The sequence below is a fragment of the Cervus canadensis genome, chromosome 26 (assembly GCF_019320065.1).
Source record: "Cervus canadensis isolate Bull #8, Minnesota chromosome 26, ASM1932006v1, whole genome shotgun sequence".
Classification (NCBI taxonomy): Eukaryota; Metazoa; Chordata; class Mammalia; order Artiodactyla; family Cervidae; genus Cervus; species Cervus canadensis.
The window spans coordinates 27637282-27661652 of record NC_057411.1 but is presented as its reverse complement, the minus strand read 5'-3'; the positions used below and the strand labels follow the sequence as shown (position 1 = coordinate 27661652).

At 41.5% G+C, this 24371-nt stretch overlaps 1 protein-coding gene and 1 non-coding gene across 2 annotated transcripts in view; both read left to right on the top strand.

Annotated features, from left to right (window-relative positions):
• Nucleotides 1–4516: 4516 nt before the first annotated feature.
• Nucleotides 4517–24371, top strand: part of PPEF2 (protein phosphatase with EF-hand domain 2) — a 40127-nt gene continuing 20272 nt past the window's right edge. The window contains exons 1-8 of the mRNA XM_043448378.1: nucleotides 4517–4675; nucleotides 13352–13489; nucleotides 19054–19181; nucleotides 19327–19384; nucleotides 20264–20439; nucleotides 21762–21876; nucleotides 23134–23180; nucleotides 24087–24253. Of these exons, the coding sequence (XP_043304313.1) occupies nucleotides 13435–13489; nucleotides 19054–19181; nucleotides 19327–19384; nucleotides 20264–20439; nucleotides 21762–21876; nucleotides 23134–23180; nucleotides 24087–24253 (746 nt within the window). The 5' untranslated portion in view covers nucleotides 4517–4675; nucleotides 13352–13434. The remainder of the gene's footprint in view (nucleotides 4676–13351; nucleotides 13490–19053; nucleotides 19182–19326; nucleotides 19385–20263; nucleotides 20440–21761; nucleotides 21877–23133; nucleotides 23181–24086; nucleotides 24254–24371) is intronic.
• Nucleotides 4927–4999, top strand: TRNAG-CCC. Its single transcript has one exon. It is a non-coding gene; the product is annotated as a tRNA-Gly (tRNA).

Below are 24371 nucleotides of genomic sequence, written 5' to 3'. Positions count from 1 at the left end.
TGACTGTGATACCCTATTGGTGACGGCCATCTCCGTGTTTCTAAATAAGTACTCTGAGGGCATTTCCTTCCTTTTCATAGACTTTGAGGAAAAAGAGTTGATAATTAGAGTGTCCAAGGGCAGAGAGATTCATTAAGCTTTCTATTAATGTTTTAAAACCTAGATCGTCCTGATCTTCCCAAATAATAGGATTAGGATGGAAACACTGGCAGACTTTATTTTCTTGGTTCTCCAAAATGTGATTGCAGCCATGAAATTAAAAGACGCTTGCTTCTTGGAAGAAAAGTAATGACAAACCTAGACAGCATATTAAAAAGCAGAGACATTACTTTGCCGACAAAGGCCCATATAGTCAAAGCTATGGTTTATCCAGTAGTCATGTACGGATGTGAGAGTTAGACAATAAAAAAGGCGGAGCACCAAAGAACTGATACCTTTAAAGTGTGGTGCTGGAGAAGACTCTTGAGAGTCCCTTGGACAGCAAGAGGTCAAACCAGTCAATCCTAAAGGAAATCAGCACTGAATATTCATTGCAAGGACTGATGCTGAAGCCCCAATACTTTGGCCACCTAATGCAAAGAACTGACTTATTAGAAGGACCCAGATGCTGGGAAAGGTTGAAGGCAGGAGGAGATGGGGACAAAAGAGGATGATGAGATGGTTGGATGGCATCTCCAACTCAAATGAACATGAGTTTGAGCAAGCTCCGGGAGATGGTGTGGAGAAGGCAATGGCAACCCATTCCAGTACTCTTGCCTGGAAAATCCCATGGAGGAAGGAGCCTGATAGGCTATAGCCCATGGGGTCCCTAAGAGTCGGACACGACTGAGTGACTTCACTTTCACTTTTCCTTTCACACATTGGAGAAGGAAATGGCAACCCACTCCAGTGTTCTTGCCTGGAGAATCCCAGGAACGGGGGAGCCTGGTGGGCTGCCGTCTATGGGGTCGCACAGAGTCGGACACGACTGAAGTGACTTAGCAGCAGTAGCAGCAGCAGCAGCAGCAGCTGGGAGCTGGTGATGGACAGGGAAGCCCAGCGTGCTGCAGTCCATGGGGTCACAAAGAGTTGGACAAAAAAAAAAAAAAAAGAGTTGGACACAACTGAGCAATTGAACTATAGTGTTTTTCAACAAAATTTATATAGATAGATAGATAGATAGGCTGAACCATGAGAGAAAAATTTGGAACCCTGTTATGACAGTAGCCAGCTGACCCAAGAAATTGTGGCACAAGGGCTCCAGAACGTGCAGTCTCAGTAGTTGAGGTGTGGGGCTTAGTTGCTCTGCGGCATCTTAATTCTCCCACCAGGGATCAAACCTTCATCCCCAGCATGCAAGGTGAGTTCTTAACCACAGGACCACCAGGGAAGTCCCCTAAAAAGCAAACTTGAGTTAGAACAAACTGCAACTTCTCCTTGGAGACCCTGTGTCTCTTTGAGGCTAAAGGCTTTGACAGGCAGATGCTGTCTTTCTATGAGGAGTCCTGTGAGGGGAGCAGTGAAGCCAGTCATGTACATGTTACAATAGATTAGAGCCTCTAGAGAACATTACATCATCTAAATAAAAATAAGCCTTTAGGATTTGTGAGAAATCAGGACTTTTAGGTAAACCTTAAATTACTGTTCAGATGTATTATTGTCATTTCCAGTTAAAGGCAAAGAGATATTGATGGGCCTTATCCCTAGGGATGCTAAAAAAGATCAGAAAGACTGATGCTGAAGCTGAAGCTCCAGTGCTTTCACCACCTGATTCGAGAAGTCGACTCATTGGAAAAGACCGTGATGCTGGGAAAGATTGAGGGCGGGAGGAGAAGGGGGTGACAGAGGGTGAGACGGTTGGATGGCATCATCGACTCAATGAACATGAGTTTGAGCAAACACTGGGAGATAATGAAGGACAGGCAAGCCTGGCGTGCTGCAGTCCACGGGGTTGCAAAGAGTCGGACATCACAGCGACTGAACAACAAACGATAGCAAAACTCACTCACAGTGAAAGGCTTGCTTTCGGTAGGAATGGGAGCTGATAAGGTGTGAGGGCTGGGAACAAGATGACGAGGGATAACAATATTGTTTACAGTGTGGAGGTCTTGCACATATTTCTATCCACGGCCACTGGGTTTCCCGATGGGTAACTGATTGCAGGACTAATACAAGGGATTATAACCCCCTGGGCTTTATAATCCTCTGTGGTTGGTCTGATTCCCTGTAAGCCCTCCTTATTTGTAGGGTATTGATTAATTCTAGGGTGAGGCTTTGAGGAATCCTTTTGGATTTTTTCAATCATCCCTTTGTTTTATTTTTTAAGTATAGTTGATTTACAACATTATATGAGTTTTAGGTGTACAACATAGTGATTCACAATTTTAAAAATTTCCATGTTATTTGTAGTTATTATAAAATATTGGCTACATTCTCCGTGTTGTATTAATACAGTGTTTGTGTTTGTGCTCCATTGCTCAGTCGTGTCTGACTCTTTATGACCCCATGGACGGTAGCCCACCAGGCTCCTCTGTCCATGAAATTTTCTAGGCAAGAATACTGGAGTGGGTTGCCATTTCCTTCTCCAGGGGATCTTTTGGACCCAGGAATCAAACCGGTGTCTCTGGCATCTCCTGCATTGGCAGGTGGATTCTTTACCACTGCGCCACCTGGACAACCCCTATACAATATTTCTTTGTAACTTATTTTATATACTGTGTTGGGAGGTTAGCCGATTTACTAAATTAACCAACTCCAGTATGAGCATAGTTGCTCATTTTATTCTAGTTCTCTTTACCAAAAGACAGAGGTCTCAGTTTAGTTCACTAATAAACCTAGAGTTAAAGGCCACATGTGTGGACTCAACATCCATGGGGAAACCAAAATTTTCCTTAAACATAATCTGGAATCAACAATAATATTCATGTACAGGTTCATTGCTATCTCAGGAATCAGCTAACCCTGGGAGAGGTAATCCCTATCTGGTCAGCAAAGCCCCAAGAGGCCAAAGTATCAATTACAGAAACTAGAAAATGTTTCAATATGCAATTTTTTTTCTTCTTGCAAATTGAGGTTAGATTATATATATATAGCATGTTGTGTTTTCCATATAACATGAAATATGAACATCTTTTCATGACAGGGGATATTGATCTACATTTTTTAAATGACTACATAGTATTCTCCTGCATATACAATAACTAACCATTCTACAATTTATGAACTTGTAAATTGTTTCCAGTTTTTCATGATCAAGAACAATATGGTAACGAAAATCCTTATCACTTTTTATGTGGGCGTGTAGCTTTATAAGATACTTCGAAGTGGGATTTCTGGACCAAAAGTTTACAGTTTACAAATTTGTAATTTAATAAGTTAAATATATAATTTAATAAATCTCAATTAAAATTTAATCTAGTTTAATTTCAAAAAAGTAAAACAATTTATATTTCCACCAGTATTGTAATGGAGAGGGCTCTTTATCTCATACTCTCAATAATATAGGATTTAACCCATCTTTTAACTTTCAGTCAATTTAGGGAAAATATTTTAACTGTCAACCACTAACGAAAAGTGAACCTATGTGAAAATACCAGACATAAGAGAATTCAAGGCAGAAAGGATTTGAAAGGGTAGAGTGTTATTTTATTTTGATAAGTTACCTTCTACCAAGAAAATAGCCATAAACCTTTATTTAGTATTACATAATTTCCAATGTCAATGTCATATGGTTCAAACTAATATTTAATTGTAGCATTTCAAAACATATAATGCAAAGATAAATTTCTCAACCTGTACTTATCATAGAAATGTTTAAAATATTTCTTTCAAAGATGCACAGATCAGGAAGAATAAATAAGGATAAAGAGGATTTGGACAACATAATTAACCAGCTTGACCTACTAAATACAGGTAAGTAAACAGAGTATAATTTTTCTTTCTTTTACAAATTCCCAGGGAATATTTAGTGCCTATTAGCATACACAGAAGCATCTTAGATTTATTGAAAAAGTAAGTTTTCTGGGAATAATTATTGATATTTTAACATATGAATAGTTTAGGTTATAACCTTTGGGGAAGGTGTCTGTAGTAGGAATAAGCAAAAAAAGACAGGATATTCCAGTAAGGTTTTGCAAACAGAGGAAAGCCAGCTCCAAGAAAGAAAGCCTTGGCCTCCTGCCTGGCTGCAGCTGGGACGCCTTGAGATCTCGAGCCCCCAGGCCCATCTGTCTTGTCAGCACTCTTCTGTTTCTAGGTTAAGGAGCTCAGCCTTCTCAGATGTGGCTTGAGAAACACAGCCTCCTAATCCCGGATTTAAGAAGATTTAGGAGTGAGGAGGAGGCAGGAGTGAGCAGTCTTCAGGGCTTGGCCCTGGGTGTGAGCGAGACACCCCAGCTTGAGCAGCCTCCTCCTTCAAATCCTCCCACAGGCCTGATCTGACCGAGATCAAGGGCCGCCTATTGCCAGGAGGCAGGGAGCCCCGGATGCTTGGCCAGGACTGTGGATGTCTTCTCTTGCTTTCTGGGGGCAGGCATGCCGGACTAGGTCTGCACCTGATTTATTGGGCTCTAGATCTGGAAGAAGTCCAATCAGCCTGGGATCCCTGAGCCAACTTTGAAGATAAGATGGGGACCGTATCTTTGTGTTAAAGAGGTTTCTGCCTCGTTGTGACTGGTAGTAAAAAATACCAAAGAAGGTAAGAGCTTTCTTTCTAGCCTGATGTACAGAAATGGTTGAGACCATGAGGGCAACAAACTTCCATTTCACATGGGAAATAGATGCAGGTTTGGCCTGGGGAGAGAGTCAGAGCAGGCCCCTTTGTTTGCTGTGTGTGTTTCAAGGTCTTCAAGTCCTGGATGATGAATCTTCCATTTCTTGGGTTTACTTAGTGGGTAGATAAACAATCACCTACATTTCAGGGGAAAAGAAAAAGATAATGTTGGGACTTCCCTGGTGGTCCAGTGGTTAAGACTTTGCAGTCCCATTGCAGAGGGCACAGGTTCAATCCCTGGTCAGGGAACTAAGATCCCACATGGTGTGGCAAAAAAAAAAAAAAGATAATGTCAGCTATAAATGATACTAAGTTAGATCCTAGAAGGCAAGGACTCTTACCCATGCAGTGTAAATATGCCAGTTACCTGAGAAGGTGGCTCAGCTGGGGAATCACCAGAGAGGCATCTTTTAGTCATTACTGAATGATGCTGCTTCAACAGTCTGAGGCCATATTGAGCTCATTTTTCATCTTTGATCTTACACAGTTTTCACTGTTTCAGTTTTTGCCCTGAGAATTATTTTACTTCTTTCGATTCTGTGCGCTTCCAAAACCCAAACATTTTAGTATACATCATGGATCTATAGGCAAGTTACCAATGGTCAAAGCAAGCTGTGACTCATTGGTGGAGTCAATCATTATTGAAGTCCCTTCCAGCTCTAGAACTACAGGTATCTAGGTGTATTCTGGTTGGTTTGGTTATAATGGCTTCTCACTTTACCTCATACTCAGAATCTGCTTTCATGACATCCCTTATATCTGGGAACCATTTTGAAGATTAAAAAGATATACTGATTTCCTTCTTTATTTCTTTATTGTTAACCAACATAAGCTAGGCGAACCTTTCATTTTGATATGCAAGGGGTAAAGATAACAACTCTTTGACCATCCTTGATATAATAACTTTCAAAAATAAAGTTGAGTGGGATAAAAGTAAGGGAGGGGAGAAATATAGAAGTGGAATCCACTCTTGATATTTAGTCAGTACATCTCACAATGCTTCCTGAAGAAGAGCTAGAGAAAGATTCATCTATGTGGTGTAAAAATAAATCTGGCATAAAGTTTATTTAATGACTTTTTAATGACTCTCTGCCCTGTGTCAGGTACTGTGCTAAGTCCTGGAGATAAAAATGATGAATTTGTTAACATACAGTCTTTGCTCTCAAGGAACTCACAGTCTAATGGCAAAGAGACACAAAATAGAAAACTATAATATGGTGTTACAGTGATGAAAATGTTGACAAAAATTCAATTACTTATTAAGAAGAAAAAAAAATTCTTTTTTTTTTTTGAGCCAAAGTGAGGATTACAAACCCAGGAAGCAGATTCTCAGAAAACTCTGAGTACTGTTCTGCCTCTTGAAGGCACAGTCATATATATTTTGGAGACAAAGGATCATACATACATCAAAATGGCTAATTGGATTCTTAGCAAGGACTGATAGTCAATTCTAGGCTGTCTAATAGGACTTTGACAATTTTACCCTGTATGTAAATTGTGCATGCCCATTGTTTAATGCTGAACTATAAATATAATCAATAGTTTCAAGTCATTTAGACATCATTGATTTAGTTGGAGTTTTGAATATACATTGAGAGGCACAAGAGATTATTACTCTATAAATGACACAGAGTGCAGTCAATATAGAAAGCCAACAATAGTGAAGTCAGAAGCAAAAATTTAAGCTGTAGATCCTCAGGGCTTACTCGTTTACCCAAAATTTCATTTAGACTAGAAAGGGAATTGTTCAATGAAGAAATCTGATTTTATATGTGAGTCAGTAGATAGTTAAATTGGCAGACTAATCTGGTATGAAAGCACAATTTCAGTCTGAATTATAGAACAAGTTTCCCATTACAAGACAGTTTTAAAAATCAAGAGCCGTTTGATTTTGCAACATCACTTTCCCATTATAGAAACTTCAGAATTGAGTAAATTAATCAAATGTAGTAAACAAATATGGTATATGCTAAAAGGGAAACATTTTATAGATTAGAGGAACATCTGAAGTCAGTGACAAGAATTATGAGGGGCCTGTTGTTGTTGTTGTTTGGTCACTAAGTTGTGTCCGACTCTTTGCAACCCCATTGACTGCAGCATGTCAAAAATTAAAACAAATTTTTTTTTATATCAGCCTTTTATTGACCAAGGAATTTGATGATAGCTCCAACCATTTAACCATTGGTTAAATTGTCTCCAGTGACTATACTTTGTGACAACTTTAAAGAATTTTCCTTCCATCTGGATAGGAAGGATAGGATTTCCTTCCATCTTATCTTTTCCTTCCAAAAGGATAGCTAGAAATATAACAGTAACTTTAACTTTTAGTAGAGAGTTAAATATTTGGTAAACAGTCAGCTGAACTGTTTACCATAGTAAGATGGGTCTTACAAGCCTGGTCCAGATGCTTGGGTTAGCTGTCTGCTACTGTTATCATCTTCTTCTCATCCTAGGCTTGGTGATTCTTGAATTAGTTGAAGTCAGGAGGTAGAAATAGGCTTGAAGTCCATTTGAGTGGTGGGCCCAGGCCTTTTAAAAATGAGAGATGTGAAGGAATTCCCTGACCTTCCAGTGGTTAAGATTCAGTGCTTTCACTGCTGGGGCATGGGTTCGATTCCTGGTTGGAGAACTGAGATCCTGCAAGCCACACAGTGCAACCAAAGAAAATAAATAAAATAAGAGCTGTGAATCCATTAATGTCTTTCAGTCTAGCTGCATATGGATTAGTTAATAATACCTGAAAAGGTTCTTGCCATCATGGCTACAAAGAATCTTTAATTTGGTGTCCTTTTCAATAAACAAAACCTTTGTGTTGTAATCCATGATCCTTAAGGTTTTCATATCCTAGAAGCTTGCTGTAAAAAGAGTTGGTTACCATTTTTTAAGTGTCTCAATAAGGCTCTGTAAATAATGTAATAATATTTCTTTTGAACTGCTGTGGGTGAAAGTTTCCAAAAATACTGTTTTTCCCATAAAACCATTTTCTCGGATGCCCAATGGGATAAAGAATGTACATGTTGGAGTAATGGCACATGTGCTTCAATAGACACTATAAGGTTTTTTTGGGGAGGGGCATTTTATCAGGTCTAAACCATATTTGTGTGATGGAGTTAAAATTTTCCCTTTTTGTTGCTATACGGTATCTGTTTCTTTTCTTTCGTGGTGGATTCCTGAGCCTGTAGAAAAAAAATCTTATTTCCTTTGCAGGGTTAATGTAGAGCAGTGAACATTCTCGAGGCTGGGCAGAACCGGTGTTTAAAGTTGCTTCTTTGACTGTAGTATCAGCGAACTGATTTGCTTTAGCTTCCACAGTGTCAGATTTGGAATGCCCTGGTGTTTTCATAATGGCTCACTGTTTTGGCAGTTGTATAAGAATGAACAACTCTGCGACCTGTTTTCCATTTTTTGGGGGGGAGTTGTGGGTTAAGCTTGGGTGAAGGCAATTAGGTCAGCTTGTTGTGCTGACTTTCTGGTCAATAAGAGCTCTTTAGTTATGTCCATTGTGGGCATTATTGCATAACCAGCTCAGTCATGTCCGGTTCACCCCTTAAGTAGGATCCATTTGTAAATCAAGAAGATCAGCTTATCAATAGAAGCAAAAAGATAACCTGTTAACAAAACGCAGTTTGGTTGTTTTTTTCCTGTAGTACTGGAAACAAAACTGTAAGGTTAATGTTATTATATAGAATCGAGATAGTATTAGGTGCAGAAAACAACAATACTTCGTAAGAAGTTAGGTGGCATACAAGAATGGTGCGAAATGTGGTGAGAGTTTAGAAGAGACTCAACTGAGGGAGCCACATCACTCGTTAAAGGAGGCCCCTTTACTATTTCTCCAGTATCCTTACATAAGAGAGCCCTTGCTGAAATAGCCCACATTACAAGGCAGAAGTCCTTTTACTACCGAGTCTACGTTAGTTTTGGAGCGTTAAAGCAAGTCATCTACAAGCATTTTTGTATAAGTATCAGAGTGGGACAGTAGCTATCTGTAAATGACAAAAGGCTTAAAAAGCATCATTAAAGACCTGATTATAATGTAGTCATCAAGGAAACTTGGCTGTTTCTGTGACATGTGAAATTTTAAGATAATAACTAGAATTATGACTGACAACATACCAGGACACTTCAAATTTTAGGAACTTCTTATAATTTCTAGAACATTTATATTAATAATGTTTACCCATAGAATATAACTTAAGAAGGTTTATTGTTACTCATTTGACAATGTTTTCCATGTAATTTAGCAGACCAAATAAACTTGATTAGTTTAATATCTCTCTTTGAGATATTCAGGGGATCCTTTGAAGGATCCCAAAGTGAGTTAGAGGTCAAAAAAACTTCCTTTAGAATTTGAGAAAGTTTGTCAGAGATATCAAAAGGTTTTAAATGTTTGGCAAGTAGGATCATAAGTTACTATGAACAATGTTTATTCATTTAACCAAAATAACCATAAAAGATTTCAAAGGCAAGTGCAGAAAGTTACTGGTAAAGAAATTTCACAATCTGTTATTAAAAGCAGATTAACATTCAAGGAAACCTAGAGAAGAAACAAATTCTAGTTTTATCCTATTAAAAATAATCTAGAGAAAAAATGATCTAGACATTCACTGAATTTTCATCATTTAACTTATCAGACCTCTGAAGTTTCAAGTTGCCAAAAATATGGAGGAACTATTTTTAGGTAGACATACCATAAAACATAATTGTTCTTAAATAGTTTACTCAGAAATGTTTAATCTCATTTATCTCTTTCATTATTTGTGAAAATATCATCAGGCCATTAATTTTCTTGTTGACAATTTTATAACATAGATAAATAAGCTAATTGACTTTCAGTAAACCTATGTACAGTGAAAGTATTGTATTTAATGTTGTTGTACTTTTAACTTCACAGTAAAAGCCGCTCAGTCGTGTCCAACTCTTTGCGACCCCATGGACTATACAGTCCATGGAATTCTCCAGGCCAGAATACTGGAGTGGGTAGCCTTTTCCTTCTCCAGGGGATTTTCCAGACCCAGGGATAAAACCTAGGTCTCCCACGTTGTAGGCAGATTCTTTACCAGCTGAGCCACAAGGGAAGCCCACTCAACTCTAAAGACATGTCTATATTAATTAAACTATCAGTTTAAACTTGCTTTTTTTTCCAGCAAAGATCAATCCTAGATCACATGATCCTTTAAAATTCTGAGTAATTCTAAGTTACATTTAGAAATATTTGATTTGTAAGCACTTCTAAATCAATTAAATAAAATTCTTTTACAAATTAACTTTAATAGCCCCATCCAGAGGGAGGGTTGTATTGTATTTATAACATATACACAATCATACGTATATCCAGATAGACACAGAGTCTGAGAGCTTTTTCGCTTGATATTTAAAAAGCTTCCCACCCTCTTTTTTCCCCTTTTAGTTTTAAATTCTACGTATTGAGCCAAGGCTGTAGTTTTAGGCAATGTGGGCTGTGTTTACATTTCAAGGACATGATAAGAGTTATAACTTTAAGCTTTCTCCTAGGATTAATTTTGTTCTCTTAGGGTCAGGATTTTGAAAAGATGTTTTATCAAGGAGGCTTTCTCTATAGTTTTGGAATGTTGGAGAGTCCCATCCTGGCCATTTAAGAGTTAAGTGCTTGCAAGCAGTGACTTTGTTCTAACTGTCCAGGAAGCCAGCTGGGGTTCCAGGAGTGACTGCCCATGGGAAGCTGCTCAGCCTTTGAAGGATGGTTTCTCACTATTCATTTGGTAGCCTATTTCAGATATAATCTGAACAACTGAGGGCAATGTGATGGATCGAATGTGTGCTGCTTCCGACTCCCTAAGGAGTTACCCTTGGGTCCGTTCGACTCTCTTACAAGTCTGGGTTTCTCCCTCCAGCAGTCTGAAACTGCCGTGGGTGCTCAGAGCACTGGGTGATCAGCCTTATTGTGCCCTTGGTAAGCAGAATTTCCTTGATGATTGTAGTGGGATGCCCTGTAGGACCAGTATGAGTCACGAGAGTTGATTCTCAGACACTTCTGCCAGCTTCTCAGTCACCTGAAGACACATTATGGCTAGAAGAAACAAAGTCCCTTTTCTTCAGAGCTGAGCAGGTTCAGTCTCTCATTTCACCAGGAAACAATTTGTTCAGACCACATGAACATACTCTTTCCAATTTAAGCCAAATTTTTAAAGAGGACAGCCAACCCAGTTTACTCCAAAGTTCCTCCTAGGTGCCTGCCTAGGAATTTCCACTTAGGCCCCTGCCTAGGAAATAGACCGGTATCCCCTTAGGATTCCAAGTCCCAAGAGAAACAGCTTGAATAAAATTCAGGACATCATTTAAAGCAATGATGTCTGGCTATCAGGAGAACTCACCAAAACACTTGAGGAATACTAAGAAGTGGACAAGGCTTCATGGGCCCGTGCTGGTACCAAGCTCTGGTTCAGGGTAGACTCTAGATGTCAGCTGCTGGGTGTCTCTGAAGCTTGCTAGCTACCCCAAGAAAATGTCAAGGAAAATTCAGTTATCAAGTTAAGAAGGAAAAAAAATCATTTTATTTGAGCCAAACTGAGGATTATGAACCAGGAAACAACTTTTCCAAAAGCTCTAAGGTCTTGCTCCATTTGTTAGAAGTCAAAGGCATGGTTATATCCATTTTAGAAACAAAGAATCATACATCAAAATGACATGTTGATATTTTACATAAAGTTCAGCAAGGATACATAGTCCAGGTAAGCACATGATGCAAAGCAAGCTGGGAAAGAGTACTATTGATTTAAGAAGTTACACTGTACTAAGAAGACAGAAAAAGTATTGCTCTTGAAGGTTTAGCGGGCACTTCCACCTTTGAAGAGGTCTGGTTCTTGTGGAGGCACACTCCACAGCAGGGAGGAGAGGAGGAGACCCAAACCAACACAGAGAGAAGTTTGTATTCAATTTTTCTTGTCCTGTCTTGAAATGTAAATTATATTTCATCAGAGATGTAACTGGGACAGGCAGCAGTTCAGAGGAAGGGCATGTCAAACTGGCTTCTTTAAGGAAGATGATGCCTGAAGTGCATCTTTACTCATTACTTAAGGAACGAGTAAAGTTAGTCAAGGGTCCGCCAGGAAGAACATACTCGTAAAGGCAAAAACATCCTAGGGGGACTTCCCTGATGGTCCAGTGGCTAAGACTTTTCTCTCTCAATGCAGGGACACTGGATTCGATCCTGGTCAGGGAACTAGATGCCATGTGTCACAATTAAAGAACCTGCTTGCCGCAATTTTTAAAAAAAGCTTCTTCCTTAAAAAAAAAATTCTAGGTAAGAACTGTGTTGAAGAAAGGAGAAAAGGAGAAGGCTTTTGGGGAGATGAGTTGTATTTGTGTTGCATGGAGTCTGAGGCACCCCAAAGTTTAGCAGGAAGCTGGGTTTGCAGGGCTGAAGTTTAGACTTAGTCTGAGATGGAGATGGAGATTTAAGAGGGAGGGAGTAATATTTGAAAATGTGAGTTGATTCAGTTATGTAGGAAGCGTATACAGAGTGAGAGAGCAGACCTTTGAGAGTAGAATACAAATAAAATTGACATTTAAGGGATGGATAGAGGACAGTGAACTCAAGAAGGAAAGAAAATAAATGCAATGAAATAAAATTCATATTTTATGGCAAGACAAGAGAAATTTCAACTTAAAAAATTTTCCCTGCCCTTGACTTCCTCTCTCCCCACTCTGTGCATCATATATCCGCAATATGCATCAGCCAGACTTCCTCCATTAACAGGAATGCCTGCTCAACCAAAAGAGCAACAGTCTTCTAGCACCAAGACAACTCCTTAAAGATAATATTCCTTCATGAATCTGTAAGGGGCCACATGCCCAACCACTCTACACCTGCAGAGCTAGATTGTGTAAACTGTCAATAATACATCATTTGGTGTATAGCCCTCTGTCTCAAAAAAACATATGTAACAGTGCCTTGATTTCTCATCAGTGGAACAGTTCTCAGAGCTTTCTGAGTTGCTCTTCCCCGATTATAATCCTCAAATTTGGCTCAAATAAAATTTTCCAATTTTTTCTTAGAGTGACTGATTAATTTTTTGTCAACATACAAAAGAGTAGACTCATGGAGACCCATGGAGTAAAATTTAAATCAAGGCATGACTTATGAGATGATGGCCTTGCTATTCTGGCAAGGTCAGGGCTGAAAAGATGAAGCATTGGAGACATCAGTGTAAAAAGTTTTGATCAGTAGTGAGGGTGAAAAAGATGATGTTAAGAGGAATTAAGGAGAAGATAAGTGGTCTGCTCAGGAGAAGTCTGGATGAAAAGAAGAGAGAGGTCAGGTTATAGCTTGAGGGATAGAGGAGGTCAAAGGATGGTGATGATGAACAGCTCTGAGATGAGACTTCGGTATGTTTTTAGACTGAAAAATAGAAGCCAGTAGGAAGGATGAAAACGTTGGGGAGATATGAGATGACACATGGAAGGAGTTTTCAGGGGAAGGGCATCTCATGTGCCGAGGAGGTGGGGAGGAGGGTGCTATCACATGATAGCTTTATATATGTTTTTATGATGTCGGAGACAAGGCTCATAGATACTTTGCTCTACCTGAACTAATATTCTACCCAAATCTCCCTGTTGCAGGTTCCATCTTCCTTTTGTCAGCAAACAATTCACTCTCCCTTGGACCTGCTATCTGCGTCCTGCAGAAACATCGCACTTAAGTTATGGGAAGCGGCACCTCAACCCAACACCATTTTGCTTTCCAGAATGCGGAGAAAGGTATGTGCTTCCTACCTTCAGACTAACTGCGGGGACCTCAGTGGAAGCCCTCATTGCACAGGGAGGGGCTTCTCAGGGTGGACAGGAAATCATTATATTGCTCCTCATGCTGACTCTTGAAAATCAGCTTCTCCTCCTGGTGACATGACCACAGGCTACTCAGCTGAATATCTTAGGACTTGATGAACTATATTTAATAGAATTAAAATTTACTCAAGGAGTCAGTGTTACCCATTGGGGTTTACCCCAAACTCCACCTTTACAAGTGAAAGAAATAAGGTTGGGCAGAAAGGGGATGAAAGAGCATTTCAGGTAGAGGGTACGAAGGTCATGAAGTAGCAAGAAGAAAGGCATATTCAAGGAACTGAATGGTTGACATGAATGAGATAGAGTATGGTATGGCATGAGGCTGTGGAGGTGAGCAGAGCCCAGATCACTCAGGAGCAGGTAGGATTTAAACTTTATTCTAAAGGCTTGACAAACCATTCAAAACATACATAAAAGATTTACATACATACAAGACTCTTCTGGCTTCCATGAAGAAGGGATTGTGGCAGGGATTGAAGTGGGTGGTGTAAGAGTAGAAGGAAGAACAATTTAGAAGCTAAAGTTCCATATAGTCAAAGCTGTGGTTTTTACAATAGTCATATGTGGATGTGAGAGTTGAACCATAAAGAAGGCTGAGCACCAAAGAATTGATGCTTTCAAACTGTGGTGCCAGAGAAGACTCTTGAGAGTCCCTTGGACTGCAAGGAAATCAAGCCAATCAATCCTAAAGGAAATCAACCCTGAATATTCATTGGAAGGACTGATGCTGAAGCTGAAGCTCCAGTAGTTTGGCCACCTGATGTGAAGAGCTGACTCATTGAAAAAGACCCTGATGCTGGGAAAGATAGAAGGCAGGAGAAGACAGGGACAACAGAGGACAAGATGGTTGGATAGCATCACTGACTCAATGGACATGAGTTTGAGCAAGCTCCAGGATGTGGTGAAGGAAAGAGAAGCCTGCTATACTGCAGTCCATGGGGTCACAAAGAGTTGGACACAACTAAGTGACTGAACAATAACAACAAAAGTCATCTAAGCAAGAGATGATATTGCCATGGTCCAGAGTTGGTGGCTATAGAGATGGGAGAGAAGAGGATGAATTCTTACAATACTCAGGAGGTGGAATGGACAGGATCCACCTGATTACATGTGTGGGGTTGGGGAGAAGGATGAATCAAGAGTGATGTCCGAGGTACTTCCTGGTGGTCCAGTGATTAAGAATCCCCCTACCAATGCAGCCTGGAGATGGGAATGGCAACCTACTCCAGTAGTCTTGCCTGAAGAATCCCATGGACAGAGGAGCGTGGAGGGCTACAGTCCATGGGGTCACAAAGAGTTGGACACGACTGAGCAGCTACACTTTTTTCTTCTTTCTTTCTTCTTTCTGCCAATGCAGGGGATGCAGCTTTGATCCCTGGTTGAAGAACTAGGATCCCACATGCTACAGGGCAGCTAAGCCTGTGCACTGCAATGAAGATCCAGCACAGCAGTCAAAAAAACAAACAAGCAAAAAAAAAATCAATTTGAGGAACAAAATAAAGTATTAGCAAAGAAAAGATTGACGTCCAGGTTTCTAGATAGCATACCTGTGCTGTTCTTAGTCATGTCCAACTCTTTGCAGACCATGGACTGTGGCCTGCCAGGCTCCCACGTCCATGGAATTTTCCAGACAAGAATACTGGAGTGAGTTGCCATTTCCTACACCAGGGATTGAACCCACGTCTCTTTATCTTGGGACTCCTGCATTGGCAGGTGGATCCTTTACCACTGAGCTACCTGGGAAATCCAGCATACCTGGGTAGGTGATAATGCCAATTTCTGACATAAAATTAATGGAGAACAACCAAGATCAGGTAGAATGAAAGTGATGATTTATACACATTGGGTTTGAGGTGCCCACGTAACATGTAGGTGGAAGTGCTGAGTAGACAGTTGCATATTCAGATCTGGTTTTTGGAGACGTCGGTGGAGATCCATGCCTTTGGAAGGCATCAGAGTATGGGTGATTGTTGAAGCCATGGGGGGTCACTGAAGTAGCCTAGAGTGGGAATAAAGACAGAGTCATGAAGGATTCTAGTACTTAAGCATCAGGTCGAAGAGAATGAGGCAACCAGAGATGTAGACGGAAGCAAGGGAAATAATGATAGCATCTTGTTTCTACGGGTCTTCCCAGGTGGCTCAGCTGGTAATAAATCCACCTGCAATGTGGGAGACCTGGGTTCAGTCCCTGGGTTAGGAAGATCCCCTGGAGAAGGGAATGGCTACCCCCTCCAGTATTCTGGCCTGGAGAATTCCATGGACTGTATGCTCCATGGGGTCACAAAGAGTCAGACATGACTGAGCGCCTTTCACTTTCACTTGTTACTGTGAGCTTAAGTATCTTTATAAACTCACGGCCTCCTTTCTAGTTTGGCAACACATCCCAAGCTCATCTAGCACATTTTTGTCTCCAGATTAGAAATCACTATTTCTTCAGGGTTTTGGGTGTTCGCTACCAGGTTGGCCATTACTTCCTATACTTTTTCAATGAACAGATCTGGAAAATATGCATTATTTTAATGGACAATTTATACTTAGGATCACAATAATTTTACCTAACAACTTTGATATCCTATCTCCTTTCTCTTTATTAAAAATCTTTTCCCCCTAATGATACCAGTATGGTATTATTTACTTTGTCCTACAGTATATAAATCAGTATCAGAAATACAATAACAGTACTGTTACAACAATATGATTACTGAAAACTCTTTAAGACTTCTTTGCCTCCAGAAGACTTCTTCTTTTTGCCCTTTGAGTATATCCACTTAGGCATATACAATTCCTGAATTTTCAAGTCATTTGAAAGAACTCCTTTCTACATGGTTATGCCATCAGTGCATACGAGGTTAGATTCGCTTGTTTAACATTTACTTTTTAAACATTGATTTTTTTTGTTTTGATTTAAATTTGTTTTATAATTTTATAAAACATTTATACAATTCTCATTCCAATTATCTGGTGCTGCATAATCAACGGCCTCGAAACTTAGTGGCTTAAGACAACCATTTTATTCTGCTCGTGATTTTGTGGGTCAGGAATTTGCCAAGGGCCCAGCTTGATGGTTTGCCTGTGATCCTCAGGACAGCTGCAGCTGGAGTTCAGCTTCCGGGATGGTTCTTCTCCTGGGCCTCTGTCTCCCCATGTGGTTGCCTGGTCCTCGGTGTGGAATTTTCGCAGCCAGATGTGTCTGTCACTTTTCCCATAGGATATACTCTGCCCAAGGCTGAGGAAGGGAAACCCGAGCATCTTCTATTGCACTGTAGGGAACGGAAGATGGAGTAGAGGTTCTTAAACTATGCTATACCTCATGGCGGCCATCTCAATGAAAGGTAACCCAGGTTCTAGATGAAGGCTTGGGAGAGAAGACAAAGAGACACAGAGGTACTACCCGCTTTCCCTGCCCTGAGCAGCCCAAGCGGAGCTGAGGTTATGTCTAGTCGGCAGCATTTGCCTTAAAATGCCTGAGGCAAGGAGTTAGCAAACAACATTTTCACGGAAACTTGGTGGCCGTGATGTTCCTCAGTGTTGCTCACACTTCAGCACAAGTGAGGATGATGCATGGAGCTTGTTAAACCTGCAGATTCCTGGGTTCCATGTAAGAGCCATAGTGAGGAGCAGATGTCTGTGTGTTTGCCCTGAATTCCTAAAGAGTTACTTTAGGTAAAGACCACTTATTCTGGATGTTGCATTCACTATTCTGAATGGGGATTTACATAATTTAGTCTTTGTCACTTATTATTTTGTGAGTGCCTTTGTTTAGTGTATGACATTTGTTTTCCTCACGGAAGATCAAATTCAGCTTTGCTTAAATTCCTCTCAAGTTCTCTTTTCCCACTCACTATTGGATTTCCTCTTAGGGATATCAGCAAGAACTCCACAAGCTCTCTAATGCCAGCTAAATATGTTAAATCAATCGGTCTGCTTTTCACGAGGTTGACCTGAGTGAACCTGCTGGGTTTCCTTTGTAATCCAGCTTTATCCACAAAGGCTCCATTCATCCCCTGGGGGCACTTTCAGGCCCAGGAGTTTAAGGAGAGTCTAGTTACTCCTGTGGACAGCTGTCCTCTTCTCTGGCACAGTAGTTGACTGCAGGTCCTAAAGCTCAAAGAAAGAATGAAACCTCCTCAAGCCATCCTACAGTACATGAGCACCCCGCACAGGTCTTAAATCCACAGACTGCCCTTCAGATTAGATAGTCAGCACCATCCTGGATGTGAGGTGATGGGGATACAAGCCACAGGGATAGAGTGAATATGGGGACAGCAACCACTGACTCCCACCTGACATGATAGTATGTAGTGATGCATGTGTGTATGTCTATTCACCCCACTCATCATCTAGTTCATCTCCTTTTCCAGATGAGGATTCTGAGGCCCAGAAAGTTGACTGGACTGAGGCTACATAGCTGGTCAGGGCATTTCCAGGCTCAGAACCAGACTCCTGACATCCTGTCTATTGTTATGAGTCATGTCCGACTCTTTGCAATCCCATAGACTGTAGCCCACCAGGCTCCTCTGTCCATGGGATTCTCCAGGCAAGAATACTGGAGTGGGTGGCCATGCCCTTCTCCAGGGGATCTTCCCAACCCAAGGGTCAAACCCAGGTCTCCTGCATTGCAGGCAGATTCTTTACCATCTGAGCCAGCTGGTATCAAAATATCCTCCCCACCCTGTGACCCCTGCATTATCCCACTCCATTTTTTTTTTTTTTTGCATTTGAATGTATTTATTTTTTTATATGGTTTTCAAAGGTGAATTTCCATTTACAGTTGTTATAGAATATTGGCTATATTCCCTGTGTTGTACAATATATCCTGTAGCTTATTATATACCAAATAGTTTGTACCTCATATTCCCCACCTCTATATTGCCCTTCCCCACTTACATATCCCACTGGCAACCACTAGTTTGTTCTCTAGATCTGCAAGTTTGCTTCCTTTTTGTTATATTCCCTAGTTTGTTGTATTCTTTAGATTCCACATATGTGATATCATACAGTATCTGCCTGTCTCTGACTTACTGCACTTAGCATAATGCCCTCCAAGTTCATCCAGGTTACAAACACACATACACACACACACACACACACACGTGGCAAAACTTCATTCTCTGTTAATGGCTGATTAACACTTGCATCTTCCCACTCTTCAAGTGTACGGCAACTGTGCAGCCGCCCCAGTTTACATGTCCTTCTCAGAATCCAAGCTTTCCACCTCTACATGTATAAATGTTTTCATCAAACAGTGGGAATTCCAATAACCCTCCAGTGATATGAGTATAACTAACAGGTAAGACTGAAGGAGGGATGGGGGCCGGGAGGGGGAATCGGGCTCCCTGGCCATCAATAGGACAAATCCTTCCTATCTGATGGCAAAATGTAGTGCTTTTCCCCCATCTTGCCCCCCGCCACCCTCAGCTCCCCGCTAGGCCCCAGGAGCCCCATCTCACAAGCTGGCTTTTCCATCTGTGTCACAGCCTTCAAGGCAGCGGCCCTGATCCAGCGGTGGTACCGACGCTACATGGCCCGCCTGGAGATGAGGCGTCACTGCACCTGGAGCATCTTCCAGTCCATCGAGTACGCCGGGCAGCAGGACCAGGTCAAGGTGCGCCGGGATGTGGGACGGGACCGCCTCCAGCCCTGCCTCTCAGCCCCCGGGGCAGCATGCCCCAAGGGGCCTGGAAGGCTGTGGATCACCCCTGGGGTCCCCTTCTGTCTCTAAAGCCACATCTGCTTGGGTTTCTCTGCAGCTCCACAATTTCTTCAGCTACCTTGTGGATCACTTCACCCCCAGCAGTCACAACGAGAGTGAGTATGAACTGCCCCCCGGCAGGTCCTCCGGGCTGAGGGCCAGAGACATCAGGGGGAGGTGGGGGGTGCCCGGGGAGTGAAAATGAGTGAGGAGGTTCTCCTGGAAGCACACGAGTTTGAGAAGGAGACGAGTTTGAGCACAGGGAGGTTTTTTGGTAAATAGAGGAAACACTGGGAGGTGGAGGAGGAGCTCAGAAACGGGGAGGTATGCAGTAAAGGAGTGGGTAACTAAACCGGCAGTTTGTCAGGGAAATAATGCAAAACACAGCCCAGGAAGCCTCCAACCTAAAGGCAGCGGGAACTGGAGTCTATGTCAACTCCTGAGAGTCACTGGTGGGAGCTGCTAGGAGGGGCGGATGGGAAGGATCATTGACGTGCATCCGGCCTCTCTGCTGATCCAGGGGAAGCCCTCAGGCAGTGATGCTAGGGCGGTGGCCTTTGGAAATCAATTGCCCAAGAGTCTGAGGCATCTGCCGTACTAAGTACCCCAGAAGTGCCTATGAACTTCCACTTAAAATTTTAAGAAAATTAAATGTGCGTTAATTTTTTTCGACACCATCCTTGTAGAGAAGGGGGACAAAAAGAAGCAAATGTGGAAAAACATAGGAAACCTTTTGGAGATATGTTCATTTCCCCAGTACCCCTTTCCTCCTGCTTACCAACCTAAGCCCCAAATCTCTGTCTTTCTAAGTCACTCAGTCTTTTAAAATAAAAGTAAAATGGATTTGACATGATGAAACCTTTCTCCTGCCCATCCTAGTTTCTCACGACCTTGCCTTCTCCTTTCCCCTTCAAGTGCAGTCCAGGGAACGGACTCTGTATTTCCCGAGCCTGCGGGTCTGCTCTAAGCCAGCCCACTCTTTCTCTCCTGCTTAGGGGACTTCCTGGCCCGCATGTTCACTGAGCAGCGATCCCCCCAGGACTCCGAAATGGAGAACTGCGGTGACTATGAGTCCATCGAGGTACCGGACAGCTACACAGGGCCACGCCTCTCCTTCCCGCTCCTTCCTGACCACGCAACTGCCCTGGTGGAAGCTTTCAGACGGAAACAGGTAAGCCCACACCAGGATCCTGCATCACCAGCAATCCCACGGAAAGGGTAGCAGCAGAGTGGACACAATGCTAAAGGAATGGCCTTGGATTTAGGGTGTTCGTGTCAGGGGTCTGCTGGAGAGATCCACTCGCCCTTTTCTTAGCCAGGACCTTGTGGGTGATCAGCTGGTTTTTATATATTGAAAACCCCTCCTCCTAATCATGTAATCTCTTTGTTCATTCATCTCACAGATATTGAGCACTGCTATGGGCAGGCACTGTTCCGGATACTACACTGAACAGTGAACAAAACAGACACAAATCTCTGCCCACAGAGGGCTGACATTTTAGTGGGGAGACATAATAAATAACAAATTAGTAATATATATGTATAATATGTAATATATACATTATATATATATATATATGTAATATGTAATATATTAGGTGGTAGAGCTACGTCACAGCATAAACTAAGTTCCCAGTGGGAGAGATGGCAATTTTACAGACTGATCTGGGAAGGCATTACTGAAAAGGTGATTTCTGAGCAAGGGTCGAATGTGGCGAGGGAGTGTGCCATGTGTACATCTGCGGAAAGAGTTCTAGGCAGGGGGAATAGATGGAAAGGCCCTGGGCAGGACCTCACCTGGACTGCTCCAGGACATCAGCAAGGCCATTGGGGCTGGAGAGGAGGGAACCAGGAGACAACCGTCAGGAGATGGAGATAGAGGGGTGAGTAGGCTAGACTCAATCTTCGGAAGGAGATGGGGAAACCACGAGCACAGAAATGATATAATCCAGCTTTCTTTTTAAAATAATCATACTGTTTGCTGAATAGAGTGTAGGGAGCCAGGGATGAAACAGGGAGGTGGGTCAAGAGACTACTGCAATATAGTCCAAGCTTGAAACCCCAGCATAGAGGTAGTGAGAAGTGGCCAGATTCTGGCTCTTAGGCCAGATTCCAATCCTTCCCCTTATTTCACGTGAAGATAATTCACTGCAGAAGCTGGGATGATTTTCCCAGTAATGTCAGGATCACTGATACCATCAGCGTAGAGGCACTTATTCATAAAACAATCATATGTTTCTCCCTAGCTAAAGGCAAGGAAGGGTTACACAGAGTAGGTAGGAAGAGGACATTGGTTCAGTATTTAAAGGATGATGAAAAACATGAAGAAAGGCAGAAGATGAGTGAAAAAGAAACGATCTGTGCACAGGTCCCAGGAGCAGTTTACTAAGATCACTTAACGCGGTCTTGGGGTCATTCAGTGGTAAACGTGTGACCCGTCTTCCCTCACGAATATGTGTTGTTTTGTCCCCTCCCTGCTCTTCCTCCTAGTAGAGGCTCCATGCTCGCTATGTCTTGAATCTTTTGCACGAAGCCAGGAAACACCTGGTACAACTGCCGAACATCAACCGAGTCTCCACTTGTTACAGCGAGGAAATCACAGTATGTGGTAAGAGCCGGTCAGAAGTGGCTTTATGCGCTGGACACGAGCCAGAAAATTCTGCCTGTTGTGGGAGAGAGAGGGGAGGGCTAGAGGGGTCCTGATGGCCAGGTGGGCAGGCCAGCGTCATGCCTTCACATTGAATATATTTACATATTTATTCCACAATTACTTAAATGGGCTGGGGAGGGCTGGCGCCTTGAAGAACTGTGGGCCAGAGGGCCCAGCCTCTTCTTGACTTTTTCCAAGAGATTCAGATTTGGCCCCAAACTGATGCTGTCCATTCAGAACAGAATCCCAGCAAATAACTAGACCTTTGCTTGTTAGAAGACAGTTTATTTATTGTACCTGAACAGGTCTAAATACCTAGCAAATGATTCCTTCCATCTACATTTACTCTTAAAGAGAAATCCCGTTGATGACAACTTTCTCCATCTCCTTATATGATCAGTGATGTTTTAGTATCCATTATAGGGGAAACTATAACACACAGGGGCTGTAAACTAGCACTTCCAGGGCCACACGCAGCCTGCGATATGTCCTGTCTGCTTCAAAATGTTCTTAGATTTCTATTTTCCAACATTTGAAAGTTGGGAGGATTTCATGTTAAAATCTAGATTTCCAACTTCTTGAAAAATGTTATAATACTGACCCACATCAGTGAATACCAGCTTCTTACTTTAAGATGGGGCAAAAACCTCTCCAGTTCTCATCCAGGCTTTTAGCCCTACACCATTCTGTCCCATTTCTGCTTTAGTAAAAATATGTCATTTACTGTTTGTGATAATCATACAAAAGAAATATTATGCTTTCTGCTTTCAATGGTGACTAACCTTGCAACAGGGAAGACATTAACACCGAGACATTAAGTCATGTCTGACTCTTTCTGACCCATGGGACTATGTAGCCCACCAGGCTATATTTCCTCTGTACATGAAATTTCCCAGGCAAGAATACTTGAGTGGGTAGCCATTTGCTTCTCCAGGGGATCTTCCTGACCCGGGATTGAACCCACGTCTCCTGCATTGGCAGGTAGATTCTTTACCACTTAACCACCTAGGAAGCAGCTAATTATTTGTCCCTGTCTTATATATGGAAAAATGAGTGACCATAAGTTTATCAGGTTTTCCTGGATATTTTTATTTAAATTGAGTTACAGCTGACATAATATTGCATTAGTTTTAGGTATACAATGAGTATTTTTTTATAGTAAAAATTAGAAACAATGGTGAAGATCAATCAAAACTGATATTTTTTCTTTGTTAGGAGATTTACATGGCCAGTTGGATGACTTAATATTTATATTTTATAAGGTATGAACCCTCAAATTATGTTCCTGTCTTGTTCTGAGGTTTAATTTAGAAGTTCACATACAGTATCTATTAAAAAATGCTTAAGTATTACTTGTATTTTAAAATATTTTAGAGTAATATTTGCTACTATGTAGCAAATGCAGAATGTAAAAATGATTATTGCATTATATTGTAGTGTATTTTTGTAGACTGTTTATTTTTTTTCTTTTTTTTTCATTTATTTTTATTAGTTAGAGGCTAATTACTTTACAATATTGTAGTGGTTTCTGCCATACATTGACATGAATCAGCCATGGATTTACATGTGTTCCCCATTGTAGACTGTTTAAAAAAGAGAAAATCTATGGTTAATAAAATCATTATTTGAAAAAAAGAAAATCAAGTGCTAAATAGAGAAAATTATTTATTATCAAAGCAACTAAAAGCCATTATCATACCTATTTTTAGTTACCAAATGCTCTGCATAGTGATAAATATTCCACTAATGTAATTAACACAAAGCATTTTCTGATGTATTGTCTTGTTAAATCCTGAGAAATGTATGGCAGCTAGTATTATTATTGCCAGTTAGAGACAGAGTGGCCAGAACTTAAAATGAGCCTTGGAATTACAAGTTCAGTGCCCTTGGCACAAACCACCTGGCAACACTGTGCGTTTGGATAATGAACACATTTATTTCGGTGAGCATGTCATAACCTCAGCCTGGCTAGAAAGGAAATATGAGACCAACAGAAAGTATTTCCAATATTTCCATCTTTTACTGAAATTTCCCATTTGGAAAAAAGCCAGACAGCACAGCACTGGCTTTCAGGCCTGATGTGACTGTCAGAGGCACAATGGCTTGACCCGATTTCCTGTTTCCTTCCTCCCGCTGTTTCTTCTTGGACTTGACTCCTCGTTGGGAAGAACGGCCTCCCATCACCAGAGCGGGCCTATGTGTTCAATGGCGACTTTGTGGACCGAGGGAAGGATTCAGTCGAGATCCTAATGGTTCTCTTTGCCTTCATGTTGGTTTACCCAAAAGAGTTCCATCTTAACCGAGGAAACCATGAGGACCATATGGTGAACTTACGGTACAGACCAAAACATGCTGGGGGATTTGGTCTTTACTGGTTGCAGCTGTGAAGTTATTTTTCCAGAGCCTCTTATTTGTTAGATGCATTTTAAAAGCAGTCTTCAAGTTTATAAAGT